Below are 16,198 nucleotides of genomic sequence, written 5' to 3'. Positions count from 1 at the left end.
CCGTCTCCAACTGACTCTCCTCCGTCTCCAACTGACTCTCCTAACCCCCGCCTCAAGGCCCCAATTTAAAGGGGAAGCTCCCCTGAAACCGGGAAAGAGCTCCCCCTTCTGGTCTGGAGCCAGGAAAAGTGTTGGATGCTGGTGTTACTTGATAAGGGGACCCCTCCTTGCTTCCAGGCATGGCATCACCCCCTGTGAGGGAGTCAATGCCAATGTGGCAACCGGACTCCTGGGGTGCTACTCTGACTTTCTCCAAATGTCAGTTTTGTCTGAAGAAAGAGAGACTGACATGGCCAATTAGCGGCATTTGATAGGGTGCAAGGCTCATGTGACATGAGCCCTGGGAGACCTGCGGCACCCTGCTGCGCATTGGTGCCACAGAACCCAGAAGGGTGCATGGATGGACTTTTCCTCAAGAGGCCCTCACACATACACACACCTCCACCCTACCACCTCAGACCAGCAGAGGGAGCCCGTTAGGGATATATATAGGGACGGTAGAGCTAGGCAGCTGAGATTAGTTCCTGCTTAGAGACAGAGAGGGACAGAGCTCAGAGTTGAGCAGAGAGCGTGCTGACGCTCAGAGAGCATCGAAGAGGCAGCAAGCTGGCTGCAGTGCTTAGGCGAACCAAGGCCTACAGCACGTGTGAAGGCCTAGTGAGGGCCTTGAGTGGGCCGAAGGCGAGAGGAGAAGGAAGAAGTAGTGAGGGGGCAGAGGAGCATACCAGGTTCACCACAAGATATATATACCGGACACCGGGTCCGCGCCTACAGTGACCATTTATACCCAGTAGGAACCACCGGAACCCTTGGAGGACTACAGGTCCCAGGTTCACCAAACGCTGATCACAGTACCAGGGCTAGGAGTCACGGAGGTCCCAGTGTCCAGGGAGAGTGATCTCCAAAGAGAAGGCCCTACTACAAGGTCAGCAGGTGCAAAGAGAGACAGTAACCAAGCTAGGCCTAACTCCAGGCAGGTCAGAAACTTAGAGAATAAAGCAACGGATCAGGAGGCCCTATACCCGATCACAGGGGAGAGTCCAAAAGTGTGCCCTTCGCCTGGAGTACCCTTGACCATGCCTGCAGCATCACCAGTAAAGGTACTGAAGCTTACCCCCGTGTGAGTGTCCGTTTTTCAGGGACCGTCCTGCCGTCCCTCCCTTGCACCACCATCCATTACACCCCACGCTGCCCTTGAGCTAGCTCTACCTGTGGAGAGCCACACCATCCCTGCTGCCGCAACACCAGCTCCAGAGGACTGCTCTGCAGCGGCAGCTCCCTCTAGCTGCAATCCACAGGTGGCATCACGAACACTTTCACAAATCCCCTATAAAGCTCCCCCTTTTTACTGACAGCCCTGGGTCACGGACCGGGCCAGCCACCGTGATATCCCCCGGCGACCAGAGGCCTGGCTGCCAAGTACCCCACGGCCCTGGGGGCGCGTCAACCTTGGCGTCACGAACAGGATTCCGTGCCCGTTGCCACCGGGTACTGTGCGCCTTAAGAGACTGTAATACTCACTGTGGTGAAGTTTTTCCGCCATTCCCGAGATTTCCCACCATTGTCCACCATCTACCTGTCGCCACGCATGAAGAAGAGGGGCGTAACCGCGGGAATCAGAGAGGCGTAACCGCTGGAAGCGCGTGAAGCCGAGGACACACCCCACCCCTGACGTCGAACCAGGAAGGGTCAGGTCCTGGAAGGAGTCCAGAGGACGTCCTGATGTCAGACGCGAGCGACGCAAGGTCCTGGAAGAAGACCATCGCCCGCGGAGCTGCGGCCTACCTGAAAAGGAAGTAAAGAAGGTAGGCTCCGGTTCACTAGGGGGGCACAACAATGGCCGACGACCAGCAAGCCGCCGGAGCATCGCTTAATGCTCCAGATGCCCAACCTGCGCCCGGCGCTGCACAGGCTGGAGCGGCCGCCCCACCAGCAGGGGTCATGACCCCGTTGATACCCATGGCCCTGCAGTATATCCCTGGAGCGAAGTGGCTCCCCCAGTATAATGGCAAACCGGACACCCTGTCCGGATTCAAGAGAAAAATATGCGGTGTGCTAGACATGTATTCTATGACCGGTAAACAGAGAGCCGCTGTTGTGCTGGGACAATTGACTGGTGTCGCAGAGCGGGAAGTTGAAACCTGGCCAGCCGCAGACCAGGAATCAGTATCCATCACCCCGTGGGAGGACCAACGACCAACGTCGCTCTCCAGGAGAATTCATCTGCTACCGCTGCCAGAAGGCAGGCCACACAGCGCGGAACTGTCCTTTAAAATGAGCAAACCCTGGGGCCGAGGGCCAACACCCAGGAGTAAATCAAGCAGGCCCATCAAGCTGGTACCATCGGTTCGTGGGAGGAAGACCTTTCCTGCCCATTGTGCTGGATGGCATCATGACACCTGCCCTGCTGGACACTGGATCACAGGTAACCATCATACCTGATGTCCTCTATAAAAGGTACTGGTCCACAGATGAACTCCAGCCGCCAGCCCCGAACCTCTCCGTGTATGCCTCTAATGGCCTTCCTCTTAACCTAGTAGGGGTTAAGAATGTGACAGTCAAGGTGGGGAGAGCGGAGCTAAAGGACCAAGGACTAATTGTAGTGGAGTCTAATCCTGGTGATACAGACTTGTATATGATACTTGGTACAAATATTGTCAGTAACTGTTTGGGAGAAGTGTTGTTTTTGCTCCAACAGATTGCTGACACCGCCAAACCAGGGCAGAGGAAGGTGCTCCAGAAAGAGATCCGAGCCCTTATGTACCAGCAACAGGTAAAGCTATCAGGTGGTGCAATTGGTAATGTACGGGTGACAGACTTGATACCCATTGTGATTCCCCCGATGAGTGAAATGCTGATTTGGTGTAGAGCAGCAATAGGTCTCAAAGGACAGAACTATCAGCCGATAGTGGAGCCTATTAGTTCGGAGCACAGACCTACACTCTTAACTGCCAGAGGGGTGGTTGATGTACGTAATGGGAGGGTACCCGTACGACTCCTAAATTATGGGGAGGATGAAGTTAAATTACCAAGTTACGCCACTGTTGCCAGGTTGTATACTGTGGATAACAACGCCATACACAGAGTGGAATCCTTGACCCCACCAGATACAGTGGAGGACAATGACTCCGAAGCTCAGTTGGAGGATTGGTGTCAACAGGTCCATGTTGGGACTGACGCCACTCCTGTCCATCAAAAACAAGGTGTATACAGGGTGGTCCAGGAATATGAACAGGTATTCAGCAAACACCCACTTGATTTTGGGAGGATTAAAGGGGTACAACACCATATACCCACAGGTGACCATCCACCCATCAAAGATCGTTACAGGCCAATCCCAACAGCACACTACCAGAAAGCGAAGGAAATGTTGCACGACATGAAGAACGCAGGGGTAATAAGAGATAGCTGTAGCCCCTGGGCAGCTCCCCTGATCCTGGTCAGGAAAACGGATGGAAGCATGAGAATGTGTGTAGATTACAGACAGGTAAATCGCATAACACATAAAGATGCATACCCTTTGCCCAGTATAGAGGAATCCCTGGCTGCACTAAAGTCTGCAAATTACTTCTCTACCCTTGACCTCACTAGTGGGTACTGGCAAGTAGCAGTTGCTGAGGAGGACCAGGAGAAGACGGCCTTCACTACCCCAATGGGACTCTGCGAGTTCAACAATATGCCGTTCGGACTCTGCAACGCCCCTGGAACGTTCCAGAGATTGATGGAGTGCTGTTTGGGACACCGTAACTTCGAGACCGTGCTGCTATACCTGGATGACGTGATAGTGTACTCCAAGACGTATGAGGACCATTTGAAGCACCTGGTGGAGGTATTTGAAGCATTGTCCCGGTATGGGATGAAATTGAAGCCTTCCATGTGCCACCTGCTCAAACGGAAGGTTCAGTACATGGGGCACATTGTCAGTCCAGAAGGAGTAGCACCAGACCCGGAGAAGGTCACTGCCATCCAGAAATGGCCGGAGCCGAAGAATCTCAAGGAGGTATGTCAGTTCCTGGGACTGGTCGGGTATTACCGGAGGTTTGTAAAGGACTACACCAAGATGGCAGCGCCTTTGCAAGATCTCCTGGTAGTCCAACAGAGGCAAGAACCCCCCCTTCCAGTGGGGTAAAAGAGCAGGCGGAGTCCTTTGCAGTGATGAAAGAGATCCTGACTGGCAAAGAAATCCTGGCCTACCCTGACTATATGGCGCCCTGCTGCGCATTGGTGCCACAGAACCCAGAAGGGTGCATGGATGGACACACCTCCACCCTACCACCTCAGACTAGCAGAGGGAGCCCGTTAGGGATATATATAGGGAGGGTGGAGCCAGGCAGCTGAGATTAGTTCCTGCTTAGAGACAGAGAGGGACAGAGCTCAGAGTTGAGCAGAGAGTGTGCTGACGCTCAGAGAGCAGCGAAGAGGCAGCAAGCTGGCTGCAGTGCTTAGGCGAGCCAAGGCCTACAGCACATGTGAAGGCCTAGTGAGGGCCTTGAGTGGGCCGAAGGCGAGAGGAGAAGGAAGAAGTAGCGAGGGGGCAGAGGAGCATACCAGGCTCACCCCGAGATATATATACCGGACACCGGGTCCGCGCCTACAGGGACCCTTTATACCTAGTAGGAACCACCGGAACCACTGGAGGACTACAGGTCCCAGGTTCACCAAACACTGATTACAGTACCAGGGCTAGGAGTCACGGAGGTCCCAGCGTCCAGGGAGAGTGATCTCCAAAGAGAAGGCCCTACCACCAGGTCAGCAGGTGCAAAGAGAGACAGTAACCAAGCTAGGCCTAACTCCAGGCAGGTCAGAAGCTTAGAGAAAAAAGCAACGATCAGGAGGCCCTATACCCGCTCCATGGGGAGAGTCCAAAAGTGCGCCCTTTGCCTGGAGTACCCTGGACCGTGCCTGCAGCATCACCAGTAAAGGTACTGAAGATTACCCCCGTGTGAGTGTCCGTCTTTCTTCCGGGACCGTCCTGCCGTCCCTCCCCTGAACCACCATCCATTACACCCCACGCTGCCCTGGAGCTAGCTCTATCTGTAGAGAGCCACACCATCCCTGCTGCCGTAACACCAGCTCCAGAGGACTGCTCCGCAGCGGCGGCTCCCTCTAGCCGCAATCCACAGGAGGCGTCACGAACACTTTCCCAAATCCCCTATAAAGCTCCCCCTTTTTACTGACCGCCCTGGGTCACGGACCGGGCCAGCCACCGTGATATCCCCCAGCGACCAGAGGCCCGGCTGTCGAGTACCCCACGGCCCTGGGGACGCGTCAGACAAATCGCCAATATTCCTGGAATTGAGCCAGCCTCAGGGGTGAGTATAAGATGTTTTCACTCTACATGTGGGAATATTGTAATTGAGAAAAGATTGCCTGAGAAGTGTCCAACCCCTTTAACACACATAAAATAGTTGCCAAAATCATCGGTTTCAAGCGTCTTGAATCTATTGTTTATGGGGGGTTCTGCTTTCTGTGCACGAGTATTTTGTTACTAGTTAAAATGCCACTATACGATATCATTTAGGTCATTTAAAGGTAGAGGATAACCTGGGGGACTAGCTTTTTTATGGTGTTACATAAAAAAACTGTACTCTGTATGGCTATTAGTGTAGTTATCTGTATGGTCATATTTGTAATAAAATGAATGCCACTGGTAGCAACTAGAAGAATAAGTTCCCCTCATTAGGAGAATCGTCCTGCTGCTCTATAGTGTAACTTGAAGTTCTTGAGCCCCAACGCAAAATCTCCAACAGAGCTCCCAACTATCTCAGCTCTTTAAAAATATTGATCTTTGGATACGAGCCAAAATGACCTTTTGGGTTCCCCTAGGCTCCAAGGCACAGTTGCGGCTACAATCACTGCACCCACTATTTGTATCACCCTTGGTTGTGCCATATTAAGAGTGAATGCACTGAGTTGCTGATGAAAAGGCTGGGTCAGAGGATAACAAGGGGTGGACATTGGACTTCACGCTCATGCCCTTACAATCATCCTTTACTATCCATTGACATCTATGACCTCTAAGTAGTGCTTACTGCTAGGTTTCCCTACAAATTAAAGACATTCCCTACGAGTCCCAGCATGAGGAGACTGTGTGGTCAGCCTATGGTCAAGGGTTAGCACATACATTTCACAATAAAGTTTTTAACAGTACAGAGGAATGTAAATATATGTGCAAACCACATCTTTTTCAGGTAGGCAAACCCAGCAAAATGGAAACCGCTTATGGAAAGGCTGGGTTTTTTTTGCCTTGAAGAGTCTTTTTGCATGTTTCTCCAAAGTTTTCTGCAGCCACTTGTAGACTTTTTTTTGTTGGTGTTTTCATAAGCATTATTTGGGAGGTCTTTTGAGTGCTTTTTGAAACTTTTTTGGGTCACTATGCATGTACTTTTTAAGTTAATTAAGCAATGAATAAAACATATGTTTTTTTAAGTGAAAATGCTCACAAAACACTCTAAAAGACACCCAAAATATTCTCATCTTTTTTTTAGCCTTTCCATTGATTTGTATTGTAAGTGTGGAGCGTCTTCCAAACAGAAAAGACTTGAAGAATGGTCAACTCACTTCTTGCAGTTTTTGGAAACCTGAAGTGGTTAAAAGATGCTCAAAAGCCTGAATGTAGAACAGCAAGACTTTTTTTACATAAAAATTAATATGTTCATTCTTTTAAGCGTTTTCTGGGTGAATTTTCATATGATTTTCAGAGCAGACCAACTCCAAATACACCTGAAAAAAAGTCATGTGAACATTTCCTAACAAGGCTCTGATTATTGCTAGTATTTTATATGGATGCAGTGCCAAACTGTTACAGGGAAGGCCCAATCTCCTGTTATTTCTCAGGCTGCAGAAAGAATGAACAATGTGTATAACAAACTGATGTGTCTTTATAGCATAAATATGTCTATACTCTCTGCACAAACTATGTGTAATCCCTTTTACCAGAAAGTCAAATAACTTCCCTTATACTGTACCTATACGTGTGGCTATCCTACTCTAAGTATTTATGAAAGGCACTAATACAAGAAAAGTGTTGCATAAATTGTGTTATATAGGTCGACAACGCAAATCAGCACTTCCCATATATTACATTCACTGTAATATAGGTAATGTAAGAAGTAAAAATAGCATAGGATCACTTAATACGGAGTGTAGTATCATTTTGCAAGCAGGTATGATACCAGCATGGACTAACTGAAGTTGAAATAACCCCTCAAAATTTGCCACTATCACCTTTTAATGGGAATTTCCTGTTCTGGTCGGTATGTGCCTTTTTCTGGTAGGGCCCCCATTTTATACTAGAGCCTGGGCTCATTTGGAAGTTTCCCTGGTGGGCCAGTTCAACCCTTTCTAAGGCCACAATAAAATACAGGAGTGTTTTAGATATATTCAAACAGAACAAAATAATGATAATTGCTACACTGAATGCCACTCATAGTAGCTGAATGACAGGTAGTTGGCATTGCCTCACACGTCAAAAGACATTAAGGACATAGAATGGAGGAATGTTATGTTATATAAAGGGTGTTCAGCCATGCCTAGGTCTCCATACTGCACTCCTAACTGGTGAACTTCAGTCCCATTAAGGCTAGGGCTACATGACAACTTTGACAGTGACACAGGTAGCATGGCCAAAGATCGCTATTTGCCACCACTACATGGTAGCGTAATGCAGGTGAATGTCATCTCATTGAGACCCCTTGGGTTCTGCAACAACAACAAGCAAGTTGCAAAAAGTTGGACCCAGTCAAATTTTTCTTGCAACTTACGTGTTGCGGTCGTGGTACCTTATTCACCTGCTGGGATGTCACAGTAGCACAAGCGATCTCCGGCCATGTGAACTGTGTACTGGCTAGAGTCGCCGTGTGGCCCCAGACTTATTGTCGGTACATCATAGGTCCAAAGGAAGCATAAAATAGCCACTGTTTAGCGTGAAGCAATAAACTGGATTGATGTTTACCAGTAAATGCCACTGTATTACTCTTTTAGTCACGACATTTCTGAATGCCCTACCCATACGCCAGATCCAAATTGTACTATATAAACTAGCACGTTAACAGCTGACGTTATACAAATTATGGAAACAGAGGTTTCTTGACAAATAATGCATTCCTCCATGTTTTATTTGCTTCCATGATTAAGCAATTGTCTCTTAGTAAAATGATGTTTGAAAGGCATATATTATAATTCATGGATTCTATTGTGTCCTTCTTCTGCTTGCCTGAAATGGATACCTATATGGACACCCACTGAACAATGCTTGTTAAAGGTAGGCCTCTTTACACAATTCATTTCCTTGTGGTTGATTATAATATGAGGTTGATACATCCGGCCATATAATCAGTTGCAATGTAAACTGCCTGCCCAATGATCCTTCAAGCAGTCGTATCAGCCTTTCTTCTGTACTCTTCATGTTTGTGGAATGGGCGCAGAATATTTAATATAATAAGTTGTATTTCTTGTTTAAACAGAATGGTTAATGCAAATGCCATCCTTATAAAGCAATGGACTATTAGTTTCATCATTTCACTTAATCCTTTATTCAGAAATGCAATCTCAAACTTAAACCTCATTCTAAATGGTTGCATGAATATTATATTGCGAGGAACAGAACATTTCAACCATGTGACATAGTGTAACGCTGATTTTAACAGTTCCTAGAAGAGCTTATTTCCTTCCATGAAGCTGGGAATAAAATGCATGTGTTACAGATGTTCTTGCCTTTTGAGATACCTAGTTTCCAGTAATGTAAAACATTATCAGTAGCTCCTTAACATTCTGTTCTGCATAAAAGCTGCAGTGCTCTGCGCGACGTACTCTAAACTTATCCTTGAGATTACAAGTCAGGTCAGGGATAAGTGATATGTAGGAAGAAGTGCCTGCGGTTCAACACCACAAATTCTTCATGTGAATGGGAATTTATTATGAGGTTAATAAGGTAGGTACGTAAGATATGAACAATCTTGTGCAGTACTTTGTCCTATACTTATTGACACACTTTATTTTCTCCAAATAGAGTTTTTAAATCCTATAGAAAAGCTGGCCTTGAACACTATAGTGATGTAGAATAGGTATAGGAGCGCCAAGTATGTATCTTTCAAGTGTGCCCCGATCACGCCCACCAGCTTTAAAGAATCTTGCTGGTGATGACACCAGGACACAGATCAGCCACTGGAAAGCGCAGATGCTGGGGCTGTGCGCCACAACACTTTTGGAGCAAAAGTATTAATGTATATACCGGATTTGGCACCTTGAGGGTATGTGCAGACGATCCGGAGCCGGCTGCGGCCCCGAGGCCGCGGAGAAGCCGCCTCCGGCTTCCGCTCATTATGCAAATGAGCGGCGGACATTTTTTTTTTCTCACAGGTGGGCTTTCCCAATAGAGGTTAGGTCTATGTGGAAAGCCCGCATGAGGACCCGCAGGAGGAAATAGACATGCTGCCGTCTGGAAAGACGCTCCGCATGTCTGTGTCCACAGGTGTGCCGCAGACGCACAGTGGACATGGGATTTGTATAAATCCCATCCACTATGCTGTAACATCTGGCCGCTGCGGCACTGAAATTTAGAAACATATTTACTCCAAAAGTCAAATAGCACTTCTTCCCACCCAAGTCAAATATTACTGTAGAACCACGTATGGTTTTTGCCACAATAAGGAGAAATTGTGTAACTAATTTTGGTGCAATTTTCACCTGTATCCCCTCGTGAAAATGTAAAATCTGGGGATAAACAACATTTTAGTGGTAGAAATGTAATTATATTTTCTTCTTGGTATAAAATTCTGTGAAACACCTGTGGTGCCAGCATACTCATTCTCTGGATGAATTAACTTAGGGGTGCACTTTGTAAAATTGGGTCACTTATGGGAGGGTTTTGCTGTTAAAGCACTTCAGGTGATATGGCATCGGCATACCATTCCAGCAAAAACTGCACTCCAACACGGCGCCCTTCTCATCTGGGCTTTACATTGAGCCTGAAAAGTAATCTAATTGTATTACAAAGACATCTCTAGTTATTGTTATTTAAGTAAGCAGTCACTTTAGTTATCAACCTAATACATTTTGTTATAGGACTATCTTTGCTCTCAAACAGCATAATATGATTGAATTCATCCAACTAGAGTCTTATGGCACAGAAAAATATAATCAGATTGAGTTATATGAAACTCCATTTGGCTAAGCTTGGCGGTATAGAGGCTGTCTGAACTCAAAGGCAAAGAGACAAAAGGATCAAAAATGAAAATAAATTAAAAATGAAATAATCCAGACCATAATGTAAATAATGTACATTGGTAGCTAAATGATTTCTTCCACTTAACTTAAATCATTTGATATGTTTTTGGCAAACTGCTTTTCTCATAAAAATAAAATGTTGTCCAACTTACCTCCAGCATACATAACCGCCAGCATAATAGATGATATCCATGCAATCTCACTGTATGAAGTGCTGAATATCTCCTGAATTTCCTTGAAATATACTGTAATGGCTTTGGGAAATGCATATGAAAACCCAATTGAAATGAAAGATGCAAAAACTATTACCCATCCCCATCCTCCATCTGGAGGAGCATGCTGCAGCACCACTGGCATATCCGGCATTCTTTAAAGCAGAAATATTCTGAAAAAGAAGATTAAAAACTTTAATTAGAATGACATGAAACAGCCTTTTATCTATATTAAATTAAGAAGAAGATAAAAAGGTTTGATTTAATATTTTGTGTGGTGGTGGACATAGTGCCTGTACAAATATAGATAATGCAAAGATTCAAGACAGAAAAATAAAATGATAGCAATGTGCTAGATTATTTAAAGAAATACTATGAAACATTAGTAAAATTGTGCTGTTTAATATTTAGTTTAAAAAATAGACAGTTTATTCAATTCATTATACAGTGGGTACGGAAAGTATTCAGACCCCTTTAAATTTTTCACTCTTTGCTTCATTGTAGCCATTTGGTAAATTCTAAAAAGTTCTTTATTTTTCTCATTAATGTACACTCTGTACCGCATCTTGACTGAAAAAAAACAGAAATGTAGAAATTTTTGCAAATTTATTAAAAAAGAAAAAACTGAAATATCACATGGTATTCAGACCCTTTGCTCAGTATTGAGAAGAAGCACCCTTTTGACCTAGTACAGCCATGAGCCTTCTTGGGAATAATGCAACAATTTTTCACACCTGGATTTGGGGATCCTTTGCCATTCTTCCTTGCAGATCCTCTCCAGTTCCATCAGGTTGGATGGTGAACGTTGGTGGTCAGCCATTTTCAGGTCTCTCCAGAGATGCTCAATTGGGTTTAAGTCAGGGCTATGGCTGGGCCAGTCAAGAATGGCCACAGAGTTGTTCTGAAGCCACTCCTTTGTTATTTTAGCTGTCTGCTTAGGGTCATTGTCTTGTTGGAAGGTGAACCTTCAGCCAATTCTGAGGTCCAGGGCACTCTGGAAGAGGTTTTCATCCAGGATATCTCTGTAATTGGCCGCATTCATGTTTCCTTCAATTGCAACCAGTTGTCCGGTCCCTGCAGCTGAAAAACACCCCCATAGCATGATGCTGCCACCACCATATTTCACTGTTGGGATTGTATTGGGCAGGTGATAAGCAGTGCCTGGTTTTCTCCACACATACCGCTTAGAATTATAGAATTATCGCCAAAAAGTTCTATCTTCGTCTCATCAGACCAGAGAATCTTATTTCTCATAGTCTGGGAGTCCTTCATGTGTTTTTGAGTAAACTCTATGTGGGCTTTCATATGTCTTGCACTGAGGAGAAGCTTCCGTCGGGCCACTCTGCCATAAAGGCCCGACTGGTGGAGGGCTGCAGCGATAGTTGACTTTGTGGAACTTTCTCCCATCTCCCTACTGAATCTCTGGAGCTCAGCCACAGTGATCTTGGGGTTCTTCTTTACCTCTCTCACCAAGGCTCTTCTCCCATGATTGCTCAGTTTGGCTGGACACCAGGTCTAGGAAGACTTCTGGTGGTCCCAAACATCTTCCATTTAAGGATTATGGAGGCCACTGTGCTCTTAGGAACCTTGAGTAATGCAGAAATTCTTTTGTAACTTTGGCCAGATCTGTGCCTTGCCACAATTCTGTCTCTGAGCTCCTTGGGCAGTTCCTTTGAGTTCATGATTCTCATTTGGTCTGACATGCACTGTGAGCTGTGAGGTCTTATATAGACAGGTATGTGCCTTTCCAAATCAAGTCCTATCAGTTTAATAAAACACAGCTGGACTCCAATCAAGGAGTAGAACCATCTCAAGGAGGATCACAAGGAAATGGACAGCATGTGACTTAAATATGAGTGTCTGAGCAAAGGGTGCTTCTACTCAATGCTGAGCAAAGGGTCTGAATAATCATGATCATGTGATATTTCAGGGTTTTTTTTTAATACATTTGCAAATATTTCTACATTTCTGTTTTTTTTCAGTCAAGATGGGGTGCAGAGTGTACTTTAATGAGAAAAAATAAGAACTTTTTAGTATATACCAAATGGCTGCAATGAAACAAAGAGTGAAAAATTTAAAGGGGTCTGAATATGTTCCATACCCACTGTAAGTTCTAAAAAAGTGTCCATGGAAAGAAGAATTCCATAAAGAAAACCTGTCATCAGTTTCAGGCTGCTCAAATCACAGCACTATAAACCCAGATAGGGTCCCTCATCACTGCGCTATGCGTCACCATGAAAATAATGAGTTACTTCAGAAGATATATCGTTTAAAAAGGGGCTAGGCACACTTTAGTTGCCTTACTTTGTGCCAGAAGTTTGTGCCCAAATATTGGAGCATTTTTGGCACATGGTATCATGTAGTAGGCCATCCTTTTTCCCACAAACTCACATCTTTCACATGAAGCCGCACATCAATGTTGTGCAAACAGTAGAAAGTGTCTAAAACACATAACAAATGTGATGCACTAAATTGACAGATTTTCTTTGCAAAAACCATACTACAGTTCTGGCACATTTAGGATAGTAAATTTCCACCAATGTCTTCTCATAAAGACAAGATAATGTGAGACAACCATGTATAAGTAGGTTATTTTTAGTAGAGACATGGCTATACGCATTACAGTGAATAGCAGATCAATATCTATGAATCAGATTACTTATGTCTCGAAAATGTGTTTTAACAGTGTCAATTTGGCTTTTTCCCCATTGACAACAAGTTCTTTAACACAAATATAGACTTTGTAATGTCAATGTGACCTCACCATAGAAATAGATTCTAACAAAAATCTCATTTAATAATACAACGCACTGGCAGACTTTTAAAAAAATAAAAGAACTGTCCAAAAATTATCTTTCTTAACCATTTGCTATTAAGCAGACTATTCTTTGCAGAACACTGACTGAAACTGAGGGTGACCCTGTCAGAGGTAACATCATTTTACTGTGATTAAGACAAGTGATGTACCATATATTCAATAACGACCTATGCATCCTCCTAGGCAAAGGAGGAAAATTGTGACCTGCATTTAGTAGTACTAATGACCAGATGGCTGGTGCCAGTGGTAGTGGTGGTGCTGCTATTTCTAACAGCTCCCACATTCTGAGCAGTGGCATGAGTTTTTTCTTTTACATTGGCCCATTTATTGTCATTGCCACTTTTTCTTTTACCATACATTTTGTGTAAAAAAATAATTAACTTTAGACAAACTATTCAATGCCAATTATTCAACCTTTGCTAGAAAGCACATAACAATACATTATTGAAAATTAACTACATGTCTAGAAGCAAAATGTAGCAGCAGGTCACAATTAGTGATGAGCGAACATGCTCGCTACTGCTCAGTGCTCGCCCGAGCATCTCACTGCTCGGGTCCCCTCCCTGCATGTTTGGCACTCTTTACAGAGCCAATGAACACGCAGGGATTGTCTGCCACTCACTGTAATGCCGCAGCCTTGTTGGTTGTGGCATTACAGTGATTGGTTGGCCGCACAGCATGATCAGGTCTATATCAGACCTGGCACCGCCATGCTCGTCACAGTAACTCCGGAATCAGACAGTGTAGGTAGAGGTGCTGCTGAGCTAGGGAGAGATTTGCTTGTCTCTAGTTAGTGTATGTGCACCAAACTATATTAGAGACACATATCCATCTCAACAAACAGTCCTTCTGAGGACTAATCCATCTGCAGAGATATCAGGCAGGCAGGGTATATAGCACACTGCAGTGCATATTGCACAAGAGGCTCCATTTCAGTTTTGTCTGCGGCTGTTAGATATTTCTAGAAATAGACCCAGGTCTCACGGGCCAGGAACAATTTTTTTTGTGTCTTAATCCTCATTATTTGCTTAAAAAGAAATCCAGAGAACACCGTTTTTCAGCGCCATTTGCTTGTTAGCACTGCAGAAAACAGCCAGGTCCTTTCCATATTACCGCACTAAAAATCTAGCTATTTAAAACTGTGGTTGTCCGTCACACGGATCACATATAATTGCGCTGAAAATACTGCCATTTCTGGCCTTCATTAAAAAAAATTTCAGTGTGTCAGTGAAGCTATTGACACCAGTTTTCTGTTCAAAATAGTTACCTGCAGGCCAGGTATTTAAAACTGTGTTTTCTCTGTCACACGGATCACATATACGTTATCAGAAAATACTGCCATTTCTGGCTTTCATTAAAAATTTGTTTCAGTGTGTCAGTGAAGCTATTGACACCAGTTTGCTGTTCAAAATAGTTACCTACAGGCCAGGTATTTAATACTGTGTTTTCTCCGTCACACGGATCACATATAAGTTCGCTCCAAATTCAGCCATTTGTAGTGAGTGTGGAAGATATTGTCCTCAATTTAAAATGGGCAAGGCACGTGGCAAGAGACAGGGAACTGGACGTGATGGTGATGGTGCATGCAGAGGCCGAGTCAGTGGGCAAGCTGAAATTGTGCCACAACAAATACCCACATCTTCTCGCTCGACCTTCCTGTCCCAATTAATAGGGGACCGCAGAACACCACTATTGAACACAGAGTAGTGTGAAAAGGTTAATGGCTGGATAGCGGATAATGCTTCCAGTCACTTAGCTACCACCACCCTGTCTTCCACACGGTCAAGTCTCAGTAGCCTTGAGTCTGGACCGCATATTCCTCATCCTGAACCTCCTTCCTCCCACCATGCCGAGTGCCCAGAGACAACTGATCCCACATTTGGACACTCCGAAGAGCTGTTCACTTTTTCATTTATAGATTCGGGCCTCTCATCCGGTCAACTTGAAGCCTAAGTTTTCGTTCCCATAGTAAAACACTTCATACTAGAATCGTACTAGAGGAGATCACACGTAGCGTTGCCCAAATATTTGAGCAGCCACGGTCACACGAATGCAATGGTGAGAAAGTGTCACAAGAGGTGGACGATGATGATACACAATTGCCAGAAAGTCAGGAGGAGGTCCAGGGTGCGAAAGTGGAAGATGAGGTGGTGGATGATATAGTAACTGACCCAACCTGGCAGGAGGACATCAGATCGAGGAGAGCAGCACACAGGGGGAGGGAGGCAGAGCACCCCAACAGGCAGGAAGAACCAGTGTGTTTGCCGCAGACAGAAGGCAGGCAACCGTTTCCCGTAACATCAACACGACGGAAGTTGCCAGTACAACTGTTAGGTCTTCTCGAGTCTGGTTGTTTTTTAAAGACTCTGCCGATAACCCCAAGAAGGCCATTTGCACCACCTGCCAGGCTAGCATCAGCAGGGGTGGCAAAATGACCAGCCTGACCACCATTAGCATGATCAGGCACATGGTAGGAAGGCACCATGGTAGGAAGGGTCCAGGAACAGTGTCTGCGGGTGGCACCACTACTTCTTCAGCTGTTGTGCATGCAAGCCAATCCCCTGTCCATGGTGCATGCGAAGATGCCTCCTGCACACTCAAGTAGCAGCATCAGGAAGCACGTCCACGTCCTTGAACCAGCACAGCGTTCCGTTGTCCATACCTAAGTCCTTGGAACACAAGCGCAAATACGCAGCCAATGCCCCACAGGCCACACTACTAAATTCCCACATTTTGCGAATGCTTGCGCTCAAAATGTTGCCTTTTAGGCTCGGTCCCCAGCCGCCACTATTTCTCCCATTGTGCTGTCCCCGCATTACACAAGCAGGTGTCCCAAAACATTAGCCGTGCCCTCAACAACGCAGTTACCGGGAAAGTCCACCTAACCACGGACACGTGGACAAGTGTTTGTGGGCAGGGACGGTACATATCGCTGATGGCA

At 45.5% G+C, this 16,198-nt stretch overlaps 1 protein-coding gene across 2 annotated transcripts in view; it reads right to left on the bottom strand.

Annotated features, from left to right (window-relative positions):
* Positions 1–16,198, bottom strand: part of SLC16A7 (solute carrier family 16 member 7) — a 181,979-nt gene that overhangs the window by 92,362 nt on the left and 73,419 nt on the right. For both annotated transcript variants that reach the window (XM_073651861.1, XM_073651863.1), the window contains exon 2: positions 10,380–10,612. In XM_073651861.1, coding sequence (XP_073507962.1) covers positions 10,380–10,593 — 214 coding nt within the window. In that variant the 5' untranslated portion in view covers positions 10,594–10,612. The remainder of the gene's footprint in view (positions 1–10,379; positions 10,613–16,198) is intronic.

This window comes from Phyllobates terribilis, unplaced genomic scaffold (genome assembly GCF_046119375.1).
Source record: "Phyllobates terribilis strain yellow unplaced genomic scaffold, ASM4611937v1 Scaffold_11__3_contigs__length_659146591, whole genome shotgun sequence".
NCBI classification, from domain to species: Eukaryota; Metazoa; Chordata; class Amphibia; order Anura; family Dendrobatidae; genus Phyllobates; species Phyllobates terribilis.
Note: the sequence above shows the minus strand (reverse complement) of the source record. Positions and strands in the feature narration are given on the sequence as shown.